Below are 25,268 nucleotides of genomic sequence, written 5' to 3' on the forward strand. Positions count from 1 at the left end.
TACACACCAGGCAAATGGAAAAGAAACCAGCGAGTGAGTGTGAGCTGGGAGACGAGAGTAGGCGGCTGCAACCCACAAAGACTCGATCACCTCTGGGGTCTGCCCTTAAGGTTCTGCACCCCAGGACTTGCACTGCTTTCTGAGGATACGCACACCCTTTCCTCTTCCTCCTCACCCATCTGTGGCCCACATCTCCTCACCACATCCCTGACTTGGAAGAAGCAGTTATCTGTGGCGCCAAATTCTAGATTCACATTTCCAACAGCTCACTGACAACTACACTTATCTAAGTAAGTACCTCAAACTATTTTTTTTGTTTTGTTTTAAATGGAGGTACTGGGGATTGAACCCAGGACCTACTACTGAGCTTTTTCCCTTCCCCCTGTACCTCAAACTTCTAAAATGGCTCCTTCAGTCTGATCCTTCCCCAGTCACCTCCCCCAGGTAATATACTAGATGACACCACTCTATCCAGGTAAGAAAGTCAGAAACCCAGAGTCAGTGTGCCCTTCCTCCTGCCCCCACATTCCATCCATCAACAGGTCCTATAGGTCCTACTTCTAAAAAAGATCTCCTACTGATCATCTTCTCTCAACTTCCAGAACCATCAGCCTGACCCAAGCCCCCTTTATCAGTCTCCTCGTCTGATATCTGGTCTCCTTGCTTCCAGTCTTCCCTGTATAACCCATGGTGCACAAAACAGCCAGAGTGATCGACCTTTTTTAAAAAAGGAAATAAGATCTCATCACTCTCTTCCTTAAAGCTCAATGCTTCAGTATAAAATCACGGCACACAAGGCTGTGCATCATGGGGCCCCTGCCGATCTTTCCCCCTTCAGCCCAACTCTTCTCCTGCTCCCTGCTCACTGTGCTCCAGCCACTCCAGCCTCCCTGCTCTTCCCCTAAAAGGCCAAGTCTCTTCCCAATGCCTTCATGCCTACTGCTTTCCCTTTCCTTCTGTAGTGTTCCTTCTCCCAGCCCTCCACCTGCTTGGCTTCTTACCCTTACATTTCATCTCTTCACAGAGGCCTTCCCCCTCTACAAGCACGTCACTTTGGTTTTGTTTCTTCACAGCACTGATTTTGTGTAATTTCTGTTCCTCCTCTACAATGGAAACTCCATTGTAGCAAGGACCTCATCTCTTTTGTTCAACACTATATCTCCAATACTTGTCACCAGTTAGGTGTCCAGTATATAATTGTTGAATGATTGATTAAATGAATGAATAAGAAGAATGGTGAGCTTTTGGTCCCAAAGTTTATTAACAGTGACCCATCTTTTTTGGCTCCTCTTTGCCCCAGTTCCCAACCCCCTTTAATCTCCTCACTCGGGGGCTTCACTGTAGTCCCTGAATGTTGAAGGTGGGGTAGGATAAACTTGGAGATCATTCAGATATCTGGCTTCCAAATCGTTCATTAATGCAGTCAAACCATTCTTTTTAAACCCCAAATCTCTCTCAGAACCCCTACATATCAAATGTATAAAGCAGGAGTTGCCCTTATTGTGGGAAACTATGTGGGGCTTACAGTGCTAGAAACAGTTTGATGTTCACTTCTCTCCTTGTTCGGTTACTTCATGGTACAGATAAGTCAGCAGAGGCCCAGAAAGACGCCATGACCTGGCTGTCTTTGAGCAGGACACAGCCTCCGGAGCCGTCAGTCCTTCCACAGCCCCACACTGGATTCTAGAGTCTTTCCAGCCAGGGCAGAGGATGCTCCCAGCAGTGTCTGCCATGGAGAGAGCTTGGGTCTTTGGTTACCTACCCCCTCGGACTCTTGGTCCCAGAGTCATGTGAGGGGCTGGCTGCGGGGTGGACTGGAAGCACAGGGAGCTTGGGTGGGGAAGCTGGGCGTCTGTGTTGGAAGGCTGCTGGGGCTCAAAGGTTGGGGGCTGGAGGGCTGAGAGGGGCTGCCCAGGCCTACGGTGGTCTCTCCCTTCCTCAGAATGAGGTTGCTGAGCTCCTGAAGCAGCTGTTCCTCCAGAGACCCACGTGCCTGGAGGTTCTTTGAAGGGGGGCCTGGAGGGGGCTCAGGCGGTCTCTCCTCCCAGCCCAGGGGGCCTGCCTTGGTCAGAAGGGGTTGATCAAAGGACCTCTGGTTGGTGAGGGGGGTCTCTGGCTTGGCTGTCTGCTCCCTGGTGGTGGAAAAGGAGGTGGAAGTGTCCTCAGTCAACTCGGGGAAGGCCCCCACTTCCTCGTACACTGGCTCCTCATACACAGGCTCCTCTAGTTCCTCTTGCTCCTCCACAGACTCCTGGGATGACTTCATTGGCTGGATGGGAATGGGGTAGCCGGAGGCAGGCACAGAGTTAGAGTTACTAGATTATTAATCGCTAACACATTTTGAGCTCTTCCTCTTGACCAGATGCTGCAAAATACTTTGCATATATGATGTCAAAAACAACTCTGAATGATGGTTGCACTGCAGGTGAGTGAGCTGAGGTACAGAGGGGTGAAGTAAGTTGCCCAAGATCATACAGTAAGTAAATGGCAGAGCTGGGGCTTGAACCCAGGTCAGTCTGCCTCTAAAATGCATTCACTTAACCACTTCCTTTTTTTTTTCTCAGATCCTGTGGCCACTTCCCCCTTTCCTCACCACATCCTACTATCCCTTGTTTTCCTCATTCCTTCTGGTCCATGCACACACACTCACTGAAGGCCTGCGTCAGGACAAATGCAGAGAGCACAATGGCTCAGGTGGCACAGAGGGACACAGAGTTGACAGGCACACAGCTGGGACAGGCACAGTACTCACAAAGAACATGGACAGGGTCCTCCGGTTGTGAAGTCGCCTCTGGGCACAGGTAGGGTGGGGGTGCAGGGAGGGAGAGACAAAGAGACACAGACACAGTAAGGCCTGGCAACAAGAGGTAAGGGTGGAGCGTGGGGGCACAGAGAAGGCAGAGGGGGGCACCAGGCTGGCAGGCATGACACTCCCTCCTGCGCTGTGGCCAGGGCATGGGCAGGGATCTGGAGGGGGTCAGAGCAGGCCAGGGGGACCTCACCAGGGTCTGGTTAGCAGAAAGTAGGGTGGCCCCACTGTCATCCCCACGGATGGGCAGCAAAGGCATGGTGCCAAACTTCTGATGGGCAAGGTCAGAGGAGGAACGGCGTCGTAATACCACTGGCTGCTGGTCATCGTGCTGGAGAGAGGGTGAGGGATTGGTGCGGGTGGGCATGGGAGGTACTGAGGGGTAGAGGTGGGCCCACAGACTTTGCCCTCAGCTCTCTTCTTCCCTCACCTGGGCCTTGAGGATGCTGGTGGTCCAGTCCCACATCTCATCCTCGTCAGTGCAGGACAGGTAGCTGGGGGTGATCAGAGGGGAATCAGGAGAGGAGGGGGTCACAACTAGAGGGATGGAGGATAGAAAAAGCGAGGAGGTAGAAGACTGGGAACCCAGCTGGGCCAGAGGAGAAACCAGGCAGGAGATACTCACAGGTGCATCTTCTCCAGGATCAGCGTGAAGCCCCACCTGGGAGGCAGACAACAGTGATGGGTGGATCAGAAAGGCAGAGGGGTGACGGCAGGAAGGGTCTAGGAGTGTGGACTGGGGAAGAAAACTCACGGGGTGGGAGGCTTGAACTTCTTCCGGATTCCCAAGTAGACCTTGGCACCTTCCAAAGGCCACTCCCGTTCTGGTTTAGAGCTCTGAGAACATGAAGGCAGTTAGTGAGGTTGAGAGGTGAGAAAGAAGGATCACGGTTAAGGAGGTCAAGAAGCCACAGAAGGACTGGGGTTGTGTGAGGTCAAAGGGTCACAGAGGACAAAGGGCTGGGGAGCAATGAGATTGATGAGAACGTGGGCTGTGGCGTGAGAGGGTCGGTGCAGTCCTGGCTTCTCCCACGCAGCCACCCGGCGCTTCCCCCTCCCTTGACCCCGCCCTCGCCCCGCCCACCTTCTTCTCCTTGAGCAGCAGCAGGCAGCGGCCACGCAGCAGAAAGAACCTCTCCTGGAAGCGGTTTCCCAGCAAGCGGGGCGGCTCCTCCCTACACCGCAACAGCCCCACCCGCGGGCTCTCACGCCGGAGGCCTGGACACAGATGGGCAGTGCTAGGTGGAGGGTCCCGGGGAGAGGCCTGGGGGGTGCTGGGCTGAAGAAGGAGGCTCACCTGTGAAGAGGCAGCCGGCCTGGGCCAGAGAGACTTTTCTCAAGAGTAAGGAGGCTGAGCAGGGCTCTGGGAGCTGGCACCATTGTAGGGCTTGCTCTAGGACCCTTTCCTTGGGGTGCAGTGGCCGCTCTAAGGGGGCAAAGTCGGGGTGAGTATCATCAACCAGATAGTCATCCCCAGCCTGGAGCCCCCACTCCTCACCCACCAGTTATTGATTCGTCCATCCCACCATCCAGCCATAGACATTCATTTAACACTGACTATGCCAGGCACTGGCTGCCCCAGAGATATAGCATTGAGCCTGAAACACACACCCTGCCTTTATGAAGCCCACAGCTTCGTGAGGGGGCAGAGTAAAACAGGTAAGTAAACGAGGTAATTACAGACAAACCATGATTTTGAAAGAAGAAATAAGAAGCTGAGAGAGAGTAACAGGGCAGCTACTTAAATAGGGTGATTAGGCAAGGCCCTTCAGAGGAGACATTTGAAGATGAATCAGAGGCCTGAAGGATTAGGAAGAAGCAGCCATGCTGAAATTGGGGGACTAGGGGGCAGGGGAAGACTTCAGGCGTGACAAATGCAACAACAAAGGCCCTGAGTTAGGAAAGATGTGCTTGAGGAACTAAACAGCCAGTGTGGCTTGAGTGAAGACAGTAAGGTACATGAGATGAAGTCTGAGAAATAAGCAAGAGCCAGACATTCAGGGACTTGTGGGCCATAATAAGGAATTTGAGTTTTAAGTTCAATGGGAAGCTATTGGAAAGTTTAAACCATGGGAATGGCATGATCTGATTTATGCTTGAAGTGCTTCAGTGACTCCTGGGTGGAAAAATGGATTGCCAAGAGGCAAGAATGGAACACTGGCCAGCAACTCCCTTTCTGGGGCTGTACATTTTAGTGGTTGATATGGGGGAACAGAAAGATAACGGTGACTTCAACTAGAGTGGTGGTAATGGTGGAGGTGGAGAGAAGGGAAAGATTCAGATAGACTGGAGCACTAGTTGGCTGTGTTGGGTATGAAGACGAAGGAAAGGGATGAGACCCAGACACCCAAGTGTCTGGGTGAATGGTGGTGCACTGACTGAGTTAGGGGAAACTAGGAAATGGCTCCAGCTTTTTGTTACGGGAAGGGGCTGGAAACTGAGTTTGATCTTAGACGTTTTATTTATTTTTTAAAATATTTTATTTATTATTGTATTATTTAATTACTTTATTTCAGTAAGAGCAGATAATTAAATTTGTTTACTTTTTGAAGAGGTACTGGGGATTGAACCCATGACCTCTTGCATGCTAAGCATGTACTCACCACTTGAGCTATACCCTCCCCCCTAATCTTAGACGTTTTAAATTTGAGATGCTATGAGATGGACCAGTGGAAGTGTCAGGTAGGCAGCTGGATACGTGAATCTGGAGCTTGGAGGAGAGAGAAAAATGTGGAGGTGAGTTTATTAATTGCATTTAGAGCCATGGGAGTGGACCAGCTCATCCAAGGAGAAACGTAGACAGAGGAAGGAAGAGTCGAGGATTGAGCCCTGGGTCTCTCCAACATTTGGAGTCTGGGCAGAGGCGAAAGAGAAGCCTCCTTTGAGGTGGAAGGGAACCCAAGGGTTCGTGAGGTCCACGAAAGCCAAGAGATCAGAGAGTATTGAGAAAGAGGGAGTGACCAGCCACGTAGAATGACCCCTCACATGCATGAGGACAGTGTCCATTGTATTTGGTAAGTCCGAAGTCTTGCTGACTTTCACTCCACACCACACACACACGCACACGTGCGCGGTCATACTCACCAAGCTCCCCGTGCTCTCGAATCTCAAATGTCACCCACAAGTCCGTCCCGGCTGCTGTCCCCCGAATCTCCAGTACCTGGTTAGTCAGCTCCTCGGCAGTCAGTGTCGGGGACACCTGGGGTCAGGGCAAGAGCGGATGACCTATGCCAGTCTGGCCGATGCCCCTGCCCACCTTTGTCTTCTCACCTCCCCTCCGGTCCCCTCAGGACTGACCTTCAGGGTGACACAGTTATCTGGGAGCTGCTGTTCAATGAAAACCTCCATGATGAGGTCTCCAGCCTGGGACAGCTGAGGGGAGGTGTAGAGAAAACAGGAGGACACAAAGGGTGCAAAGAATCAAGGTCAGAGGACTCCCCAGGCTGCCTCATGAGCGCTTCCCCAACAGAACTCTCCTTCCAACCCTCACCCTCAACATTGTTCAGGCCTTTAAAAGAGAAAAAAATCTCCAGGCATGGCGGGACTATGTACGGAGGTTCCCAAGGCAGCGCAGTAGTGCTTGGGAAGACAGGTTTGGAGTCAAACTGTATGAGTTCCAACTCTGCCACTCGCTACAGTATGACCTTGAATAAGGAAGCCTCCAAACCTCAGTTTCTTTATTTGAAGACATCAGACTACCGACCTCATGGAGTTGTGTGATGCTAAAGTGAGATTACAGGTACTTGGAATATAATAAGCCCTCAGCTGTTGGCTACTGTATTTATTACTATTCTCACCTCTTGGTCTAACTTAGCTAACTCTTCCTTGAATCGCTTACACTTGGAACTGAAGTGTGCCTGCAACCACTGTATAATGAGGAATCCTCATGGTGGAATATATGGAGCAAATCCTAAACCAAACCCCCTTCCTAAAGCGCTCCTCTCTTTGGGTTTCCTGTGTCCCAGAGAGCTGAGGGCCAGTGTCCAGGAGCAGAAGGTCAGCTTCCTATCTTGATGTCCCCTCCTGGCCCACTCAGGAGTCTAGGGTCAGGGCAAGTTACCTGCACATCCTTCCAGGTGGTGATAAGACTGACCTCCAAGTCAATCTGGGCTACCTGATCAGGGTCAATCTGCAGAAGAGCCAAAAGGGAGTGTGTGCATGGGGTGGGGTGGGTGCTGGGAAAGGAGGGAAGCAGGGAGAGGTATGTAAGACCAGAGTGCCTATAGGAGGGGGTTAGAGGCCAGAAGAGCTAAGAACCAATGGGGCAAGGGCGTTAGGAGAAGGTTTCAGGAGATTGGGGCCCAGGGCTCTGGGAAGTGTTTCCTGAGGCCTTCAGAGGGCTAGGCTGGGCACTTGTTGGGGTAAGCATGATCCAGAGTTCAGGAAGATGGACTGGAGGTCAAATGTCAGGAAAGCTTACATCAAAGACAGAGATGTAGCCGTCGATGAGTTCCTGCAGCACCCGCACCTCGTGCTCCCCGCGCCCGTCCGTCTGGAACACGCTGGGTGCAAAGAGCAGGGCCAGGTTCCGCGTGCACATCTGGTTCAGAGCTGCACACTTCTGTACCCTGCAGAGGGGTGTGAGGGTCATGAGGGATGCAAGCTTCTGCTCACTCATTCATTGACCTATCCATTCATTCAGAAAACGTTACTAAGTCCTTACTGGATGCCAGGCCCTGGGTGAAGCACTTGGGATACGGCAGTGAGTTAGACACAATCCTCAACGTGCTCCCAGTCTAGGGGAGAGACAAACTTATACACAGGAGTCAGCAAATTTTTTGTGTAAGGGGACAGATAGTAAATATTTTAGGCTTTCAGGCTATACAGTCTGTCACAGCTCAACTCTGCTGTCGTAGTGTGAAAGGAACCATGAAAAACATATAAGTGAATGGGCATGGCTTTACATTTTATGTACACAACTTTACAAAAATAAGTAACAGGCTGGATATGGCCCACAGGCATAGTTGTCCAGTCCCTGTGATATAGTGTAATCAGTACAGCACAGCTGGGTTTCAGCCTAAATCATTTAAAACTGTCTCCCCAATAGACTGGTAAAGGTAGATCTGCATCTTATTCTTCCCTGTGTATCCAACATCTAGTCCTTTGCCTGGCATGGAATAATAAAACAAAAATAATACAATAATAAAACAAAATAATACTGATGGCTCACCATTTCTGAACACTTACTATGTACATGCCAGCTGTTACAGTAAGAAGTTTACAAGGATTATCTCATTTAACTTTTCTATAACCTAGGAGGTGGTGCTACTGCTTCCTTTTACAAATGAGGAAACCGAGGCTCAGAGAGAGCAAATAACTTACCCAAAGGCACACACTAGAATAGTGGAACCAGATTTAAGCTTAGATCTATCTGACCCCAAAGTCTACACTATGAAACTTTATGCCGTGACATCGTCACTTAACAACTGTCTGTGTGATGCATGAGTGAATGTGAGCAATGGGGAGGGACACAGGTGACAAAGGGTCAGTGAGGGAGTCTGCAGGGGGTCTGGCTGGACTGACCGATAGAGATGCCCAATGAGGGTGGCCAATGTGCGGCGGTTGACCCGTGGCAGGCAGCCAATCACTTCTTTGTATTTCTCCAGGCGCTGATTCTTCTGGGGCAGCTCTGTGGATGTAATGGGCGAGGCTCAGACAGGATCAGGGAAGGGACAGTGGAGGGATTTTTAGAGACACAAACCCAAGATGGATGTGTCACTGCTCCCTCCCCACTCTGCCCTGAGCTGAGGGAGATCTTTCAGTGGGAGGAGTTCTGGGGAGGGGAACTACCCAATCTCACAAGGGAGCCTCCGGGATTCTGTGAGGGGAGGGTAGAGTTCCTGACTGGGTCTTGGTTGCCCGTGAGGAGTTCCTAGGGATCTTGGGAGTACCTGCAGCCTCCCTCCAGCGAGGCAGTAAGCGTGCAGAGGTCACGGGGTCATCAAGCTCCCGGAAGAAGCGTTTGAGCGTGTCGGTGACATCCTCCACAAAGTGCTCCCCTGGTCGGAGCTTCACTGACCTGGCATCTCGCCGGAATTCAGCCAGGAGCCGCAGGCTGCGGGCACGGGCACCCCCTTTCCGGTACACGCCCTCCAGCCGGAGCCCTGAGCACAAAGCATCTCGCTCACTGCCCAAAGACCCACCACCACCCACCCAGCACCCCATCCATGACCCACTAGGTGGTACATGGCTGTTGTGGGTAGGAGGGTCAGAGAGTTAGAAACCAGCCTCCACGGTCTTGCTTCTCAGGTCCCTACTCCAGCCCTCATCTTCAGAAGTTCCTTCCCTATCCACCCTATCACACACAGCAGCCCCATCACTCTCTATCACCTCACTTTTCTCTTTAAATAGCACTGTCTGAAATCACATTACACTCAGTCCTTGTTATTCACGGGTTCTGTATTTACAAATTACCTGTTTGCTAAAATTTATTTGGAACCCCCAAATCAATACTTGTGGTCCTCTGTAGTCATTTGTGAACACGTGCAGAGTGGAGAAAATTTTGAGTTGCCTGATGGACATGATCCCAGCTAAGGTCTGGTATGGTAAATAAGTGTCATTTTCATGGTATGCTTAAAGCCACAATTTTTTTTTCATTCTTGTGCTTTGTTTCTTTTTTTGGTGATTTCCCTGTTTAAAATGGCCCCCAAGTGCTGAAGCGCAGGAAGGCTGTGATGCGCCTTGTGGAGAAAATACATTGGTGTCAGATAAGCCTGGCTCAGGGCTGAGTTAGAGTATTACTGGCTGTGAGTTCAAAGTGAACAAATCAACCATATGTATTTAATAAAGCATCTTTAAACAGAAACACACATAAAACAAGGTTACATGTTGATCAGTGAATGAAAATGCCAGACTTTTCCAGGAACCTGACCTTGTGTTTCCACTGGTCCAGCATTCACTGATCCAGTGTTTTCAGTGACTTCGTAGAATATAACGACCTCAAATAACGAGAACTGGCTGTATTGGTTTTCTTAATTATTACCCATCTCTCCCGTCAGTCTCTGAGCTTCATAGAGCCTTCCTCATTCACTGCCGTATCCCCTGTGTCTGGCACTGAAAGCAGCTCACTAAGTATCTGTTGAATGAAGAGTGGCGGTGCAGGGGCTGTGGAGGAGCAGGTACGAACACCCACACTCTCTCCGAGGCTATTTCACAGGGCCCCTGACTTCCATCCTCCTATGAACACGAGGAAGGCTGGGAAGGGGACAGGGGTCTAGTGAGTGGGGGGGAAGTCAGGGTATGAGGCCATTGCCAAGGCGTGGAGAATGTCATTAGCCACTGACTATCCGTTGTCCATGTTGTAAGTATAACTATTTGTAGATGCATGGATGTGCCTTTTTTTCCCCTTTACTGTCCTCCTTTTTCTGTGAATTTTTCTTCTCAAGAATCCAGTCTTCTAAAGAGTGTTTGCTGGGGGAAAAGATTCAACTAGGTCCTTACTTGGGAAAGAGAATAAAGCAGAGGCCAAAAATTCACAAAGAATTCTGGGAACCACTTGTGTGGCTGATCCTTTATGGCCAGAAAACCTCCCACACAGAATAATTCTGTTCGGACCCTCAAGGATTTTGCTGCACAGCTTGGCTCTTGCCTTGTAGCTGCCTCCTCTTTGTTCTCCATGGTTCTGCATCTCCAGTCACAGCTCAGTGCCACACTCCTTCCATGCCCACGCCCCAGTAATAGATGCTTTGGAACACACTACCTGCCAGGTCCCACGCTAAGTTATCTCACTATCGCAACTATCCTGGAAAATGAGACTGTTATTAGCTCCATTTTAAAGATGTGGGAACTGAGGCTTAGAAGGGCAGCTTGCCAAGGGTCATACAGCTGTTGCTATCAGGCTGCAGTCTCTGGAGGCACAGCTTTTGAAGGCAAGTCACATATACACACCCCTGCCATGCCCATGTTCCTCATCCCCCACTGGCTCAGTATCAGCCGGTATCCACTCACCATGCTGAGTGACAAAACTGATGCAGGCATCCACGATGATGGGGATGTCACCTCGGCTCATCTGCTGTTCCTGCAACCCTGTGCCTCCCCCGCCAGCTGCCCCTTCAATGGACGCGTTCCACGCTGCGAAATCCAGCCGGCCCTCTGCCTGCAGATAGAGGGTCCTGAAACCGAAGAGACCCGAGTCACAGCCAGCTCCAGGGGAGTCCTCTGAGCAGCCCAGACTTCCCAGAGCCACCAGCAGGGGGCAGCAACACCCAACTCAGACAGGGTCCCTGAACTAAGGAAGTGACTTTGAGGAAGTAGGCAGTGGTCCAGCAGGGTGGAGAGGGTGGGCTGTGCTCTAGAAAGAGGGGCCCAGAGTCAGGTGTAGGGACAAGACATACCTTCCTGTCTCCACCAGAACCAAATGTTCTTTCTTTTCTGGGGTGTCAGCTGCTGAGACAACACCTGGGAGGAGAATCATCAGGTGTTATCATCATTGTCATCTTCATCATAGTGACTAATGTTTCCCAAGTATTTAAGGTATGCAGGTTCCATGCTAGGAGCCTTACAAGCAATGCTGCACTAAGTCCCAAGTTATATACCATTATCCCCATTTTACAGGTGACACCTTAAAGTTCAGAGAAGTTAAGTAACTTGCCTCAGATTATTTGCTGTAAAATGGTAAAGTGGAGCTGGAGCTCAGGTTTCTTGTCTCCAAAACCTTGAGATCCTACACTGTTCCTCTTTTAGGATGAAATGAGAGTTCCCAGTCCCCAACTAGCAAGGACTCCAAATAATGATAGTAACAGTAACATTTATACCAATCACATTTATTGAACACTTATAAGATGCCTCCTGACAGGTTCTGTGATAAGTGTTTTATATACATTGCCTTACTTGAAATTCATTACAACCCTATTATTGTGCCTAATGTGAAGGTGAGGAAACTAAGGCACAGAGAGGTTAAGTAACTTGTTCAAGGTCACACAGCTAGGATGTGATAGAGGCGTGGGGTCTAAATCTGGGCAATTTGATTCCAGAACTTGTGCCTGAATCCACTATGTTCTGCTGTTTCTCATAGGGACCCCCAAATAGATGAAAGTCCACTTCCCACCCTGCCCCCACAGCCACCCTTCATCCCTGTCCCCACCCCTGCTCACTGATCTCCTGTAGCCGCCGCAGATGCACCAAGTCCTCAGGGGCTGGGGGACCAGGGCCTGATGCTGGACACAGGAAGAGGTGGTCTCCACGAAGAAGTCCAAACCCAGACAGCCAGAGGCCAGGGGCTAGGGCAGTATGGGAGGGGGACCGCAGCCACAGGCGACCCAGCCGCAGCAGCCCAGGGCCCAACAGTTGGTGACAGCTCAGTGGGGAGAACCACTGTGAGGCGGGAGGAGGACATAGGGAGAGAGGAGGATGGAAAAAGAGACAAGGGGTGGGGGAAAGAAGTAAGAGTAAGAGGGACATGGAAAGGCAGAAAATGAGAGAGAGAGAAAGCAAAAGAGAAAGAGGAATGAAAAGGGATGGGAGAGAGGGAAGGAAAGACCAGGAAAGGAGATAGGAGATGGATAGAGAAAGACAGGAGAGAAATGCAATTCAATTTGATTTGCTTCAGCCAGCACAGAGAAGACCCCTGTGTGGCAGGCAGTCTTATGCCCTTAACTGGGATGTGGGGATAAGACAGAATGAGTAGCCACGTGCTATAACTGAAGAGTCATGATGCCCTGGGAAGTCCCACCCCTGAGGTGCCGGGGAGAGGCTTTGTGGAGAAAGGACCATTTCAGATGGACCTCAAAGCAGTGCTTCTCAATCTACCTGTGGCTGAAGGAACAGGAAGTCTTTTTAAAAATTACCAATCTGTCACTAACCAATACTTTGAATAAAAAAAAAACAATAGAACTAATTACTAGAAGAGTAAAATGAAAAAAGACATACAAAATATAAATCCCCAATTTTTATAATTAGATTCCACACATAAAACCACTCCATCCAATTGTTATGAAGTATTCTAAACGCTAACTCTCAAGCTCTGTACTTAGCCTATCCTTGGGCCAGGATCGGGAAGTGTCTGCAGACCACACTTGGCGTCACTCTGCCTTAAAGGATGGGAGAGATTTTTGGAAAGTAGGTAGTAAGAGGAGACTTGGACCCAGCTATGAGGGCCACGACAGAGCCCTTAAAGGATATGGGGACAGCGGTTGGTATGAGGACTTGAGTGGGGTCAGAAGCCAGAGCAGTGGCACATTTCCTAAGAGAAGTGTCAGGTGCAGAGATGACCTGTTGAGGTCAGGAGAAGGCCCTTGGACTTCAGCAAGGGGAAGTCACCGGCCACCTGCAAGGTAGCATCTCAGAAGAGTATGGCGGAGGAGGGCAGTCGCAAGGGGTTAAGCCAGAGCACACGACTTTCTAAGAAGTTGTCAGGAGGGCACCGGGGTGGTGAGCTGAAGGTGGAGCAGGGTTGAAGGAAAAGCAATTTAAGGATGGGAGCAATGGTCATTATTGTTGCCATGACTACGTCAACACCCACAGATGGAGGGCTTGCTGTGTGCCAGGCGGGGGGGTGGGGTGGGGAGGGGAGACTTGTGTGTCACTTAATCCTCAACCCTAGCAGTTGGGCCTTTTTACACCCACTCTATCCACTCAGCTGGAGGACTCAAAGATCTGACTCTTTGAGTGCCTGAACTTTCCATTCAAGGGGGAGAGTGCAGGATGGAGAGAGACTGGCTGGCCTGGGAGTGGAGAAGCTGGGATAGATGAAGGCAGCTTTGCCTCCGGACTTGGAGAACTGGGAGTTGGGGGACGGCAGCAGGAGTCAGAGGGAGTCTCTCTGTGGGAAGAGGCCCAGCACAGCGAAGTTTGGCTCATGAGCTTGGAGACAGAAGCCTGATTTTGGTCCTGGGCTCTGTTGCCTCCTAGCTCTGTGACCTTGACCAAGTGACTTCATTACTTCTGAGACTCAGTTTCTTTAGGTGTAAAATATTAATCCTTACCTCTGAGGGTTGTGAAAATTAAATAAGATATTGAGTGGGTGGCGTTTAACACAGGGCCTGACAGAATAATTGCTTGGTCGATCTTAGCTGTTAGTGGAAGGGGTAGGAGGGGCTCTAGGAAAAGGAGAGGATGGGGTGGGGGCAGGTGGAGACAGGGAAACCATGAGCTGTTAGGAAGGGGTCTTGGCTATCTCACCTTGCCCACGGCACTGGTCCAGGCCTCCAGGCTGTCAGCTCCATCTGTGCCAAAGTGCTGGATCCTTCCCCCAGTGAGGATAAGCTCAAAGGAAAAGGGAAACCTTGAGACAAGAGAGGTCAGGGAGGAGAATGAGGGTGAGTGAGGGGGCTGGCAGGCTCGGGATCAGGAAGGGAAAAGGGAAATTCAGGGAGCATGTAGGGGGGGTGTTGTTACCTGTCCAGGTCACTTGGGTCAGCGGGTGGGGGGCTCACACCCAAACATACAACATCCTGGGGCTGGATGAGGCTGAGAGGTTCAGGGCTGCTTTCTGACACAAACATTTCCAGAGCTGCACCCAGCACGCACCACAGTCGGGGGGGAGCTAAGAGGGAAACTGGTGGTCAGCAGGCAGCAGGCCTCTGTCCCCATCACCCTTTGTCCAAATCCCCATTTACCAGATTCTTATTCTATGACAAGCTTTTTGCCTTTGTGTGATCTCAAGTAATCTTCACAGTGACCCTATGAGGTAGGTATTATATTCACTCCTGTGTTACAGATGGGGAAACTGAGGCTCAGAGTTTGAGTAGCTTGCCCAAGCCATGTGGGTAGAAAGTAGCAGGGCTGGGATTGGACCTCAACAGCCTGACTTCAAAGCACAGCCTCTCAACTATCACCCAGTGCTGCCGCCTGGCATCGTCCCTCTCTGAACCCCAGCACCCAGCCCACTCCAGGGCATTGCCCCTTTCCCATCCCAGTCCTCTCCTCCCTGGCTCTCTGTGGAACACTCAAGTGTATCCTGATTTCTGCCTATCTCCTCCCATCCCTTGGCTCCCTTCTTACCATCTCGGCCCCTGCGAGGGGGTGGGGGTCCAGCTTTGTTGCTGACGGGACCACAGTACAGAAAGCTGCTGTAAGTGGCAGGCACCACCACCTCGTTGTACACACCAAGGGAGGAGTCTGTAAGGAGAAGTGGTCAGATCAGGCCAGTGCCATGGAGTGGATTGTCTACCTTGGGGAAGGGATTGAATCAAAGAAGCAGTGGGACCCAACTCCACTGGCAGCATGGCCAAGTAGAGCCCAGTGGGGCTGGATGCCTCACTACCCCGATTAGAAAAGAGGGTGGCAGGGAGTGGTGAGGCTCCTAAGCCAGCCCTTGTCCAGTGCCTGTCCCCCACCAGCCAGGCAACAACAAGTCAGCTCTGGGTGGAGGCCTCAGAGCATGGACCATTCTGTAAGTGTCTTGGCCCCTGACTACTGGGGACCAGCCTCTTTGAGATGGTCATTTCTAGGATCAGACTGCCCCTGGGGAGGAGAGATCTGGTCTACAGGTTGACCCTGTCAGGGGTAGGCCAGCACTACCACCTCTAACATCCAGATCCACTCCAGACAGTGGTCACTGCTGGTCATTTCAAAATATCAGGAAATAGGCCCTGGAGGATCTGGAGGGCTGGGAAACTGCCCAGGCTGGGCCACTGTGATGTGCTGGGTGAGGAGTAATTGGGGCCCCTCAGAAAAACTGACGCACTGGCTGCAGCTTAGAATTCTTGCAGAGAGAAAAAGGAGGCATTTGTGGGGATTACCTGGGGGCAGGAGACCAGGGAAGCTACCATTGAGGGCTGAGGGGGACCAGGGCTCCTCGCCCTCAGAGGCCTCCACACACAGGAGCTGGGTCATGTTCTTCAGCAGATTGGGTCCAGCTACAGCTGCACACAGTGCCTGCAGGGAGAAAAGGGTCTCTGTTAGCCCAAGACGCAGCCCCGGAGCCCTGGGGACTGTCCTCTTGCCACCAAAAACAGCACCCACTCCAAGTTTAGGCATCTCAACTAGGAGATTGCTTTCCCCCCTCCCCTTCAGCCCTAACTTTCCCCCACTACCTGGAGAAGCTGGCTGTGATCTGGATACTGAGGGTGGGGCTTCCGGAAGAGACCTAGCCGGTATTTCCGGGAGATGAACTCTCCCCGAGGGCCAGGGGTGGTATCTGGATGCAGCCCCTCACCTGGGGGTAGTGCCCCTGCCCAGAAGCGGTTGGCACGATCATTTCCCAGGACGATGAAAAACTGCAGGAAGACAAGGGGCAGAGGCAAGTGACAAGAACTCAAGAGTCCCCAGACATTCCAATCCTGTCCTCCAGCTGGACCCAAGGACTTTTTTGCATGCTCTCCTTCCATCCCCTCCCCCAGCCACTTCTCCCTCTTCAGACTCCTCACCTGTACTATCTCATTACTCCAGACACTTGTGTCCAGCTTCAGGCTCTGCACCTTGGAGATCCCAGAACCCAGGGCCCGATGTTGACCTGTTAGGGTGGGAGAGGCACGTGGCATCGGTATCCTGAGCCCTCTGGCCCCAAATCCCCTCCTCCTCCCCATTTCAGCTAAAGGCTCTGGCCCTCACCTGCACACTGCTTGCAGATGACCACCCCCAGGTTGACAGCGGCCCAGTCTGGGCGGGAGGCCCCACAGTCCGCACAGTGCCGGTTTGCCCGATTGGACCAGATCTTCTCAGCCACCTCGTAGTCAGACAGGGTCTCGGTTACTGCTTCCTGCAGAGCGGCCGCCCAGCTCTGCCGAGCCCCCCCAGACTCGGCTGTGAAGCTGAGGGGTGGACAGCCAGTCCGTGGGCATGGACAACCCCCCATCTGCCCCACACCCCTGCAGGAGCCACCACAGGCCATACCTGGGCCAGCCCGGACCCTCCTGACATCCTTGATCCCATTTACCAGACTCCTTTCAGTGCATATGCACTGATAACCTACAGAAGAGGCTCCAGTCCTTTGCACCCCTAGGGTCTCCCTCAAAAGTCTTGCCCCCAGCATTGCCTCCTGCCAGTCTGGGCCCCACCTGAAGCAGCGATGGGGCGTGAGCAGGTCGAAGCTGCGACTCTTGGTCTCCCGGACACTGCAGCCTTGCAGCTCAATGAAGCAGATCCCGATGCCCAGAGAGAAGGCCTGACAGGGTCAGGGCAGGCACAGTGAGGCCAGAATGGGCTAGGTCGGGCCCCTCGGCTCCAGCCCGGCCCTCCTCACCTGCTCACTCTTGTACAGTGCCAGCTCTCCAGGGCTCAAGGCAGCAAACACCTTGGCCTTATGCCCACGCAGCTCCAGCATGCCTGTGCGGAGGGGTCGGGGCGGCTGCGGGGGCCGAGGATGGCCCAGGAGGCGCTGCTCCTTCAGGCAGGATTGCAGAGTGGAGCACCACGTGTCCCGCTGAGCTGGTCGGGGATGAGGAAGCAGGTCAGTGGGCTGTGTGCTCACCCGGCCTCCCCAGCCCTGCCCTGACCCGGGGAGCCCTGGCCCTCACCCTCGCTCTCTGTGCGGAATACGAACACCCTCTGGCCGGTGATGACCTGGAACTTGTTGTCCTTGCTGCTGCGAGTCATCTCGATGGCGGTCAAAGGGATCACACCCTTGGGGAAGGGGTCCTAGAGGGACAGCCCATTGACCCATGAGAACAGGAACTTAGCCATGTGCGCTGACCCCAGGGGCCAGTACCAACTTTTAATGAGATCAGCACTCATTCCACAAGCAGTGGGGTGCAGCTGCTAACCTAGCTCCTTTAGACTCATCAGTCATGTGATGACTGCCTCCCCACCATGGGGGGATTGGCCTTCCAATCCCGAGCCACTCTCAGCCCTCCCTCTCCCTCTCCCTCTCCCCAGGTCCCACGTAGCATCTCCTAGACCCACCTTATCACTGCCAAAGTACATCAGACTCCTCCCATTGAACTGTACAAAGCGCCTCTGGAAGACGTAGTTTCTGGGGAAGGGAGGGGCTGAACTTAGTAAGTGGTAAAGGCTGCATCCCAGGGGCTCCTAGGATCTGGGAGCACTTGGGACCTGACCTCCACCACCACCACCCAGCCTCCCGCCCTGCCTCCCTTCCCTTCTGAGCAGCCCCACCCCTGAGGAGAGAGCTTGTCTAGCCAGCCACTGAGCAGGGGTGTTGGGCGGTCGGCCGTGGAGGAGAAGCTGGCATAGGGTGAAATGAGGTCATCATTGGTCTCTGTGTCCAGAGTGGGCAGCGAGAGGCTGGAATCCCCGGGCAGCTCAAGGCTGGCATAGCCAGCATCCTCCCGTGCCTCCAGATCCTGCCTGCTGAGCCTTGTGGGGGACAAGACAGAGAGGGACACACATTAGACTCAGTTCCCTGGCCATCTTCACCACAATAACTAGCAGAATGCCTGGCAGGTACTGGATCTGCTTTTTAAATGAGAATGGAGCAGGGGGGAACGTATGACTCAGTGGTAGAACACATGCTTAGCATGCACGAGGTCCTGGGTTTAATCCCCAGTACCTCCATTAAAAATAAATAAATAAACCTAATTAGCTTCCGCCTCCCCCACAAACAAAAAAAAAATTTTTTTTAATAAAAATTAAGCAGAGGAACAGGGAGGTTGGGAACCCAAAAGATTAGCATGGAGCTTCTTCCCCAAACACTTGGGTTCTTCATTCAAAAAATTTCAGTCCCTCTTCTCTGCCATTAGGATTACCTGGTGGAAAAGTTGGGGGAGGGCTGTGTAGACAGCTTCCTGCCACCGCTGCTCGTATCTCATTAGTAAGTCTTACTGCCTCTCTCTCCAAAAAGTTCTTGCGTTTCTCTCCCTGGACCAAGCTCCCACTGGTTCTCACCGAGGTGATGTGAATTGCCTAACTCGTCACCTGCTTCCACTCTTTCTCGCCCACTGAACAGCCATTCTCCCACCGACACCAGAGTGCTCTTTTAAGAATGCAAATAGGGTCATTTCACTCTCCTGCATGAAACTCTGCAATAACTTCCCATTTGCACTTAAGATAAATCCAAATTCCTTACCAGGGGCTGCAAGCCCTTGTACCATGAGACCCATGGCTACTCCCCTGACCTCATCTTGTATCACCCTCACCTTGCTAACTATAGTTCAACTACATTCTCTCCTCTAGTTCAGGGCCTTTGCACATGCTGTTTCCTCTGCCTAGAGCATGCTTCCCTGGGCTGTTTTTTCTGATCCTTCTGGTCTATTTTCTTAGAAGGTCCTCTGCTATCCTCTGTCACTTTCAAGTGGTTCCTATCTCCGCTGCACAAAACCACTTGGGAACTCTAAAAATACTGGTATATGGGCCCTATACCAAATACTTAATCTCTGGGGACGGGGCCCAGGCATCTGTCATTTTAAAAGTTCCCCAGGCTGCAGTGCAGTTAAGGTTGAGGAACCACTACTTTACTATATTTGTTTCCTACCTCACTGAAAAATTGAAGCAATCAGATGGGAAACCCCACAGACTCCCAGCGCCTCATCTGCCCAATTTCACACACACACTGCCTTCCTCCTGCTACTATAATGAATAGCCCGGTCTAAAGCCAGTCCATCCTTTGGGCACTTAATCCTAGTCCTCGCACCTACACAAGAACATGGGTCCAGGCTTTCTCCCCTTTCTCTCCCTGTATCAGCTAATTTTCCCTCTCTACCAGATCAGCCCTAGTCCCCTATAAACATGGAGTATTCCATGCCATAAAAAACCTCTTCTTTTTTTTTTCCTTAATGGAGGTACTGGGGATTGAACCCAGGACCTCATACATGCTAAGTATGTGCTCTACCACTGAGCTATACCCTCTCCCCTAAAAACCCCTTTTTTTGACTCCTCTCCCACTATCAATAATCACTCCGATTCTCTGCTCTTCTTTGCAGAAAAACTGCTCAAAAATAATTGCCTTCACTTTTCTAGCTCCTCTCCTCCTGTTCTCTCTTGAGTCCACTCTGACCCAGCTTTCACCCCCACCATTTGTCAAGGTCCTATGTGACCTCCATGTGCCAATTCCAAAAGGCCAATTCCCAGTCCTCATCTTACCCAACCTCTCAGCAGCGTTTGACAGAGCTGACCCCTTCCTCCTCCTTACACAGTCTTCACTTGGCTCCTGGGCCATCACATTCTCCTGATCTTCTTCTACTTCACTAACCATTTCTTTTCAGCCTGTTTTGCTGATTCTTCCTCTTCTCCCAAACCACCTGATACTGGAGTGTGCCAGGACTTTGATCGTGGTCCTTTGCTCTATGGACACTCACTCACAGCTCCATGTGTGCATCTAAATGCTGACAACTCACAAATTCAGATCTCCACCTCAGATCTCTCCCATGAACTCCAGACTTGGAAATTCCATGGTCTATAATCTAATCTACTCCCACGTGCCCCTGCTTTATGCAGAGTCTTCCCCATCTCAAACCATGGCAACTCCAGAAACTTTCAGTTGTTCAGAACAGCACCGTCAAACTAAGCCTTTGAAATGTGGTTGTTTTGTAGTTACAATGCATCTCACACCAGACTAGCCACATCTCATGTGTTCAGCAGTCACATGTGGTTACAGACTACCACACCGGACAGTGCAAGCTTAAACTGAAACCTCTGAAGTCATTCTTGACCGCTCTTTTCTCTCATACCCCAAGGTACTAGGACAGTTTGCCTTCAAAATATAACCAAAATTCAACCACTTCCCACCACCTCTACTCCCATCACCCTAGCCTGAACCGTCTCACCTAGATCACTATAAGAACCTCCCCACTGGTCACTCTGCTTCTGCTTTTGCCTCCTACAGACCATTCCCAACACAGCAACCAGAGGGATATTTAAAATGAAAGTCAAAACCCTTCCAATGGCTGGCTTCCCATTTCACTTAGAGTAAAATCGAAAGTTCTGACAAGGGCCTACGGGATCTGGCCCCTTCCATCTCTCTGATAGGCATCCCTTCCCACTCCTCCCATCCTGGCCCATTCTGCTGCTGCCAGTCCAGCCTTGTCAAGGCTACCGGATCCCCCTGGGCACATGGCCTTCTTGAAGCCTCTATTCTGGCCACTCTTCCTGCTTGTAACACTGTTCTCCTAGAAGAGCAGTAACTCCCTCATCCCCTTAAAGTTTTGGCTCGAATGTCATCTGCTTACCACTCTGGCAACTCTTAATGGGAAAACTGCAGTCCACACCCCTCCCCAACCCCCACCACTCCATCCCAGCCCTCTTACCCTGCTCGGTTTTTTTCCCACATCACTTACCACATTTTGACATACGGCGGAACTTAGGTATTATAGCTACTGTTAATTGACTATCTCCCAACAAGGGCAGGGATTTCTGATCTATCCCAAGTATCTACAACAATCCCTGGCATGCAGTAGGTGTTCAATAAAGATCCTTAAATGAAAGAACAAAAAGGACTTCTCCCTATTTTAAATTAGATATTCATTTGCTTGTCCACCTGTTTTATTTCCTGTCTGCCCCACTGAGTCACAAGCTGCCTGAAGAGGGGGGCTGGGTCTGTCATAGTCATCCTGTATCTTGAGAACCCTGCCGGCACACAGGGGACACTCAATATACATTTGATAAATAATGATGTACATGGCCGCCATCAGCTCAGCTGCTCCTCAAGCTTCCCCTCTTCCTGCCATCATCACCCTGTGGACACTCACCTGTGTTCAGCCCTGTCCTGACAGACACCTCTGCCTTCTCTTCTATCGGGGGCCCCTGAGACCCCCACAGGCTGGACACCGTAGTACAGGCAACCAGGGTCCATGATGTGCACTGGCAGGGAGAGAAATGGGGGAGACAGGGAAGAGGAGATCAGGTGGGAGTGTCTGAGGTCCTGAAGGGCACTGTGCCTCTTCCCCCAACCCATGAAAACCCACCTACCTGTGCCCGTTGTGGGCCTGAGAGCAGGGGTGGGGGCAGCAGTCTGGGAGCTGTCTGGGGCCCTAGGGGAAAGGTCTAGTGGTCATTAAGGGAGAGAGAAGGCAGGACAAGCCCTCATGCCCAACTCCTCCCTGCTCCCACCCAGCACTGGCTCTCCAGGGAGCCAACCCCACTCACATGTCCTGAGCTGGCTGTGCCCCGCCTCTTAAGTCCAGACCAAAGTAGATGGCATTGGGCATCATCTCCATAGTATTTAAGGCTGAAGGCTGCTCCGAGGAGGAGGTGGGGACAGGAGAGGACCTGGGGCTGGACTCTGGGTTCTTGGATGCTTCTGGTCTCCAGAGGGCTGGACTCAATCCAGGCCTCTGGGTGGTGGTGGAGCCACTGAGCCCACCAAATACTGTCCTGGGCTTAGGCACAGGCTTGGTGGGCTGGGCTTGGGGAGCTGGGCTGGGTGATGGCTCCATGGCACTATCCAATCGGGGATCCAGGGAGACCTCTGCAGTGCCAGCCTGCAGCAGGCGCAGAATGCGTTTCCGGTGCCCTGTGGCGCTGATGCCCAACTGCCTCAGCTCCTCGGGGCCCAGGCCCTGGGCTGCACCCGCTGTAGCCAGGCCATGCTGCCGGAACGCGTCTGCATACTGCTCCAGGTGCACCGTGGCCAGCCACACAGCGATGTCCAGGTCCTGAGGGGCAGCCATGGGGGCTCAGGCCATTGCTGGGGGGAGGGGCAGGGTGAAGGGAGGGCTCAGGCTGAGATTCCCCCTCCCTGTCCCAAAGTCGGAGGCCTGGACAGGGGATACCAGCCTCCAGTCTTCCTCCAAAGAAAAATGACCAGAGGCCTGTGATCTGGAGGCAGAGCCATCCCACAATGTCAGACAGGGCTTTCTCATTAGAGGAGAACTCCTTTATTTGCAGATGAGGAAAATAAGGCCCAGAGAGGGGACGCGGAGTGCCCTAGGCAAGTCAGTGGTACTGTTGGCCCCCGCCCTCCCACCCACCCTGGATCTGGGTTAAAGCTCTGCCTCTGCATTATTGCACACTCCCCAGACCCCGCAGGGGCAGGGTAGAGGGGGGTGGTAGGGAGGAGGGGGCCCATGATGTGGCCTGATTCACTGTGGCATAAAGTGGGGACAGGGGCAGCTGTGGCACAAGAGGAGAGGGGAGCTGCAGATCCCACTCCCACTGGTTTCCAGAGCTGAGGTACAGGCTCGGGCCATCTTAATCCTGGTCATTCCCAGTTCCTCCTCCCCTTCCACCTATTGTCTCTGCTCAGACTTCCTTCCTGTCCCTCCAGCCCTGGCCGCCCCCACATCCTGCCTGCCTCGGTCAAGCTGCCCAGAGAGCCCTAAGCAGTACCAGCATGTGAAGTCCTAGCTCTGGGCAGAGGCTACTTGTGGAGTGAGGATGAGATGGAGAACCAGGCCAGAGAGATGAGGGACCAGAGGCCAGGGGTACTGCAGGGTCTCCACTCCCCACCACCTGCAGCCTGTTCACACACTTGTGCGCACACAGGAGCATCCACCCTATATGGATTCCGCCATGTGAAATGACATCCCCCTACCTCTGCTTTCTTCAAGCCTTCCTTTTCTGAGCCTTCCTTTGCCCTGCCCACATCTTTGGACTTAGGTCTCTGAATCCAGCCTGACCGTGATCCTGGTCTATTACCTAGAGTTATCTTGGATTCTGTTTCCCTGAGTTTTATCTCTACTCTGCCCCTGTCACTACCCCACTCCATCTCCATTTCTTCCTCTAAATCGTTGTCCCTCTTCTTGTTCTGCTCTCTGTCATTAAGCCTCTCCTTGCCGCAGTCTCCAATTTTAACCAGATCTTCGGTTGTATGTGTGTCTCTGGTCATCTCTGACTCTAGGTTTCTGTCTCTCTGTCTCAACGGCTCTCTCCGTTTTTCTCCTGCGGGGTCCTGAACAGGCCGCCTCCTCTCCCCAGCATCAGTTCTGGCTTCTCTCTGCCTCTCTGCGGCCGGGCCCCCTCCCCAAGCTAGGCCCTGACTCAGAGCCCAGTTTCCCGGTGACTCAGGCCCGACCCGAGGGCACGGGACTGGGAACTAGGAGGTGCGCGGGGCAGGAGCGCGGGGGGCGGGCCGGGCAGCTCCGGGCAGCACGGGCTGCGACAAGGGAGGGGGCAAGGAGGGAGGGGGCAGAGGCCGGCAACCGGAGGGAGGGGCGGGTCGCGGCGAGGAGGGGGAGAGGGGAGGGCCGCCGAGGCGGAGCGGGCCGGGGATCCCGCGAAGGCCCTCCAAGAGATGACGGGGAGGAGTCTGGGAGGCCGGGGGCCCCGGGGCGCGGGGGTCCTCACCTCAGTACGCGGCCGCCGTCCGCTCCCCGGTGCCCGCCGCGCTGTCCGAGGCTCCGGGTCCGCTGCGCCGGCCCCGCCTCCCCTCTGCCCTCCCCCGACGGGGCCCAGCCCCGCCCCGCCCGCCGGTTCCCTCCGCGGGGCCCCGGCCACTCCTTGTGCAAGCGACGGCCTTCAAATGGTTTGGGCTCCTTACCCAACCGCTGCGCTTATCTCGGGGCTTGGCCAGCTCTGCCTCTTTAGGGGCCAAGAAAGGGGGGAGGACCGGAACAGGGTTGGAAGCCGAGACAGCTTTAGAGGGACAAAGAGGCAGAGACCAGAGGAGATGGGGACAGGGGTAGAACCTGAGAGAGAGCGCTTCGGGGGCCAGCTTTGCATTCTTCTGGCTGTTCCCTCCCTTCCAGCCAAAAGGGGAGGGAGAAGGGTAGGGTCCTGAGCTCCCAGGGCACCTCTCCCACGTGACTAGACTCTGGTACCCAGTTAATGTGGGGAACAGAAGCTGGCATCCAGAAGTCAAGGATGAGCCACAGTCTTCCAAACTGGGGACCCTTCAGGAGTCCAGTGGTCAGACCTGGGGGAAAGGTGCAGAAGCCCAGCAGAGGAGTCCTGACTACTACTCCCTCCCCTAGGGCCTGGCCCAGATTTCCTCCAGGGGATGAAGATCAGCTGGGCAACAGCTTAGGTCTCAAACCACAATATGGGGCTGCCTTTCCGAGGATAAGGCTGGTACTCTGCAGAGCGGCGACCCAGCAAGCAGCCTTCTCATCCTTCGGTGAAGCCTCTTCTTCCCAACCTACTGCAATTTTTTGTTCAGGGAGTGGAGTACCTGAGGAGAAATGACTCCTCTCCCTTCTCCTAATCATGCTGGGAACTCTAGCCTTGGAGCCTGTCCCCAGAGCCAGAGGCACTTCCCCCTCTGAGCTGGGCTGGCCTTTAGCTGTGTGTGGTGTTGGGGGTTGGGAGGGGGCACCCGCTGGCCGGCTGTGCTTTCCTGTTTGTACGAGAGGAAGTTGGCTGTGAGTCAGCAGACACAGGAACTGTCAGTAGCTAGGGGAAGACCCCTGCCTCAGGGGAAGGCAAGGGGGACGTGGGGAAGTGGTCCACACCTCTCCCAGCTGCCCCAGCTTGGAAAGGGACTGCCATTTTCAGCCTCTAGGAGCTCTTCTATCTGAGAAAGAGAATGATAACAGTTCATACTTAAAATAGCCATGGCAATGGCTACCAATTCTGGAGAGCTGGCCATGTCCCGGGCCCGCTGCAAACACTGCTCTGTAAAGTTCCATTAATTCTCACAATAACCCTTAAGATAGGGAATTTTATCACCTCCATTTTACATTTTTCTGGATGTTCTTTTTCTGGATGGGTAACTGAAAGGCCAGGAGAACGCTCCTCATAGACCTCCAAC

At 52.8% G+C, this 25,268-nt stretch overlaps 1 protein-coding gene across 5 annotated transcripts; it reads right to left on the reverse strand.

The window, feature by feature from the left end:
* Nucleotides 1–1,237: 1,237 nt before the first annotated feature.
* Nucleotides 1,238–23,934, reverse strand: ARAP3 (ArfGAP with RhoGAP domain, ankyrin repeat and PH domain 3). 5 transcript variants are annotated; one of them, XM_031449223.2, is made up of 33 exons: nucleotides 23,867–23,934; nucleotides 21,728–22,268; nucleotides 21,551–21,612; nucleotides 21,331–21,442; nucleotides 17,804–18,004; nucleotides 17,591–17,660; nucleotides 17,206–17,326; nucleotides 16,932–17,116; nucleotides 16,747–16,853; nucleotides 16,301–16,500; nucleotides 16,117–16,202; nucleotides 15,784–15,966; nucleotides 15,490–15,625; nucleotides 14,750–14,866; nucleotides 14,144–14,291; nucleotides 13,928–14,030; nucleotides 11,902–12,121; nucleotides 11,143–11,206; nucleotides 10,757–10,920; nucleotides 8,701–8,913; nucleotides 8,333–8,438; nucleotides 7,230–7,377; nucleotides 6,870–6,938; nucleotides 6,107–6,181; nucleotides 5,894–6,008; nucleotides 4,107–4,235; nucleotides 3,894–4,027; nucleotides 3,564–3,646; nucleotides 3,435–3,470; nucleotides 3,240–3,303; nucleotides 3,003–3,140; nucleotides 2,753–2,791; nucleotides 1,238–2,269 (listed from the first exon to the last, which is right to left on the reverse strand). In XM_031449223.2, the coding sequence occupies exons 2-33, from the start codon at nucleotides 22,249–22,251 to the stop codon at nucleotides 1,787–1,789; spliced, it is 4,635 nt and encodes a 1,544-aa protein (XP_031305083.1). In that variant the 5' UTR covers nucleotides 22,252–22,268; nucleotides 23,867–23,934; the 3' UTR covers nucleotides 1,238–1,786. The 5 variants fall into 5 exon arrangements, 4 of the variants coding, with proteins under 4 accessions (XP_031305083.1, XP_031305084.1, XP_031305081.1 ...); XM_031449224.2 differs by lacking the exon at nucleotides 2,753–2,791; XM_031449221.2 differs by having other exon boundaries at nucleotides 16,301–16,853.
* Nucleotides 23,935–25,268: the final 1,334 nt, after the last annotated feature.

The sequence above is a fragment of the Camelus dromedarius genome, chromosome 3, assembly GCF_036321535.1.
Source record: "Camelus dromedarius isolate mCamDro1 chromosome 3, mCamDro1.pat, whole genome shotgun sequence".
Taxonomy (NCBI): domain Eukaryota; kingdom Metazoa; phylum Chordata; class Mammalia; order Artiodactyla; family Camelidae; genus Camelus; species Camelus dromedarius.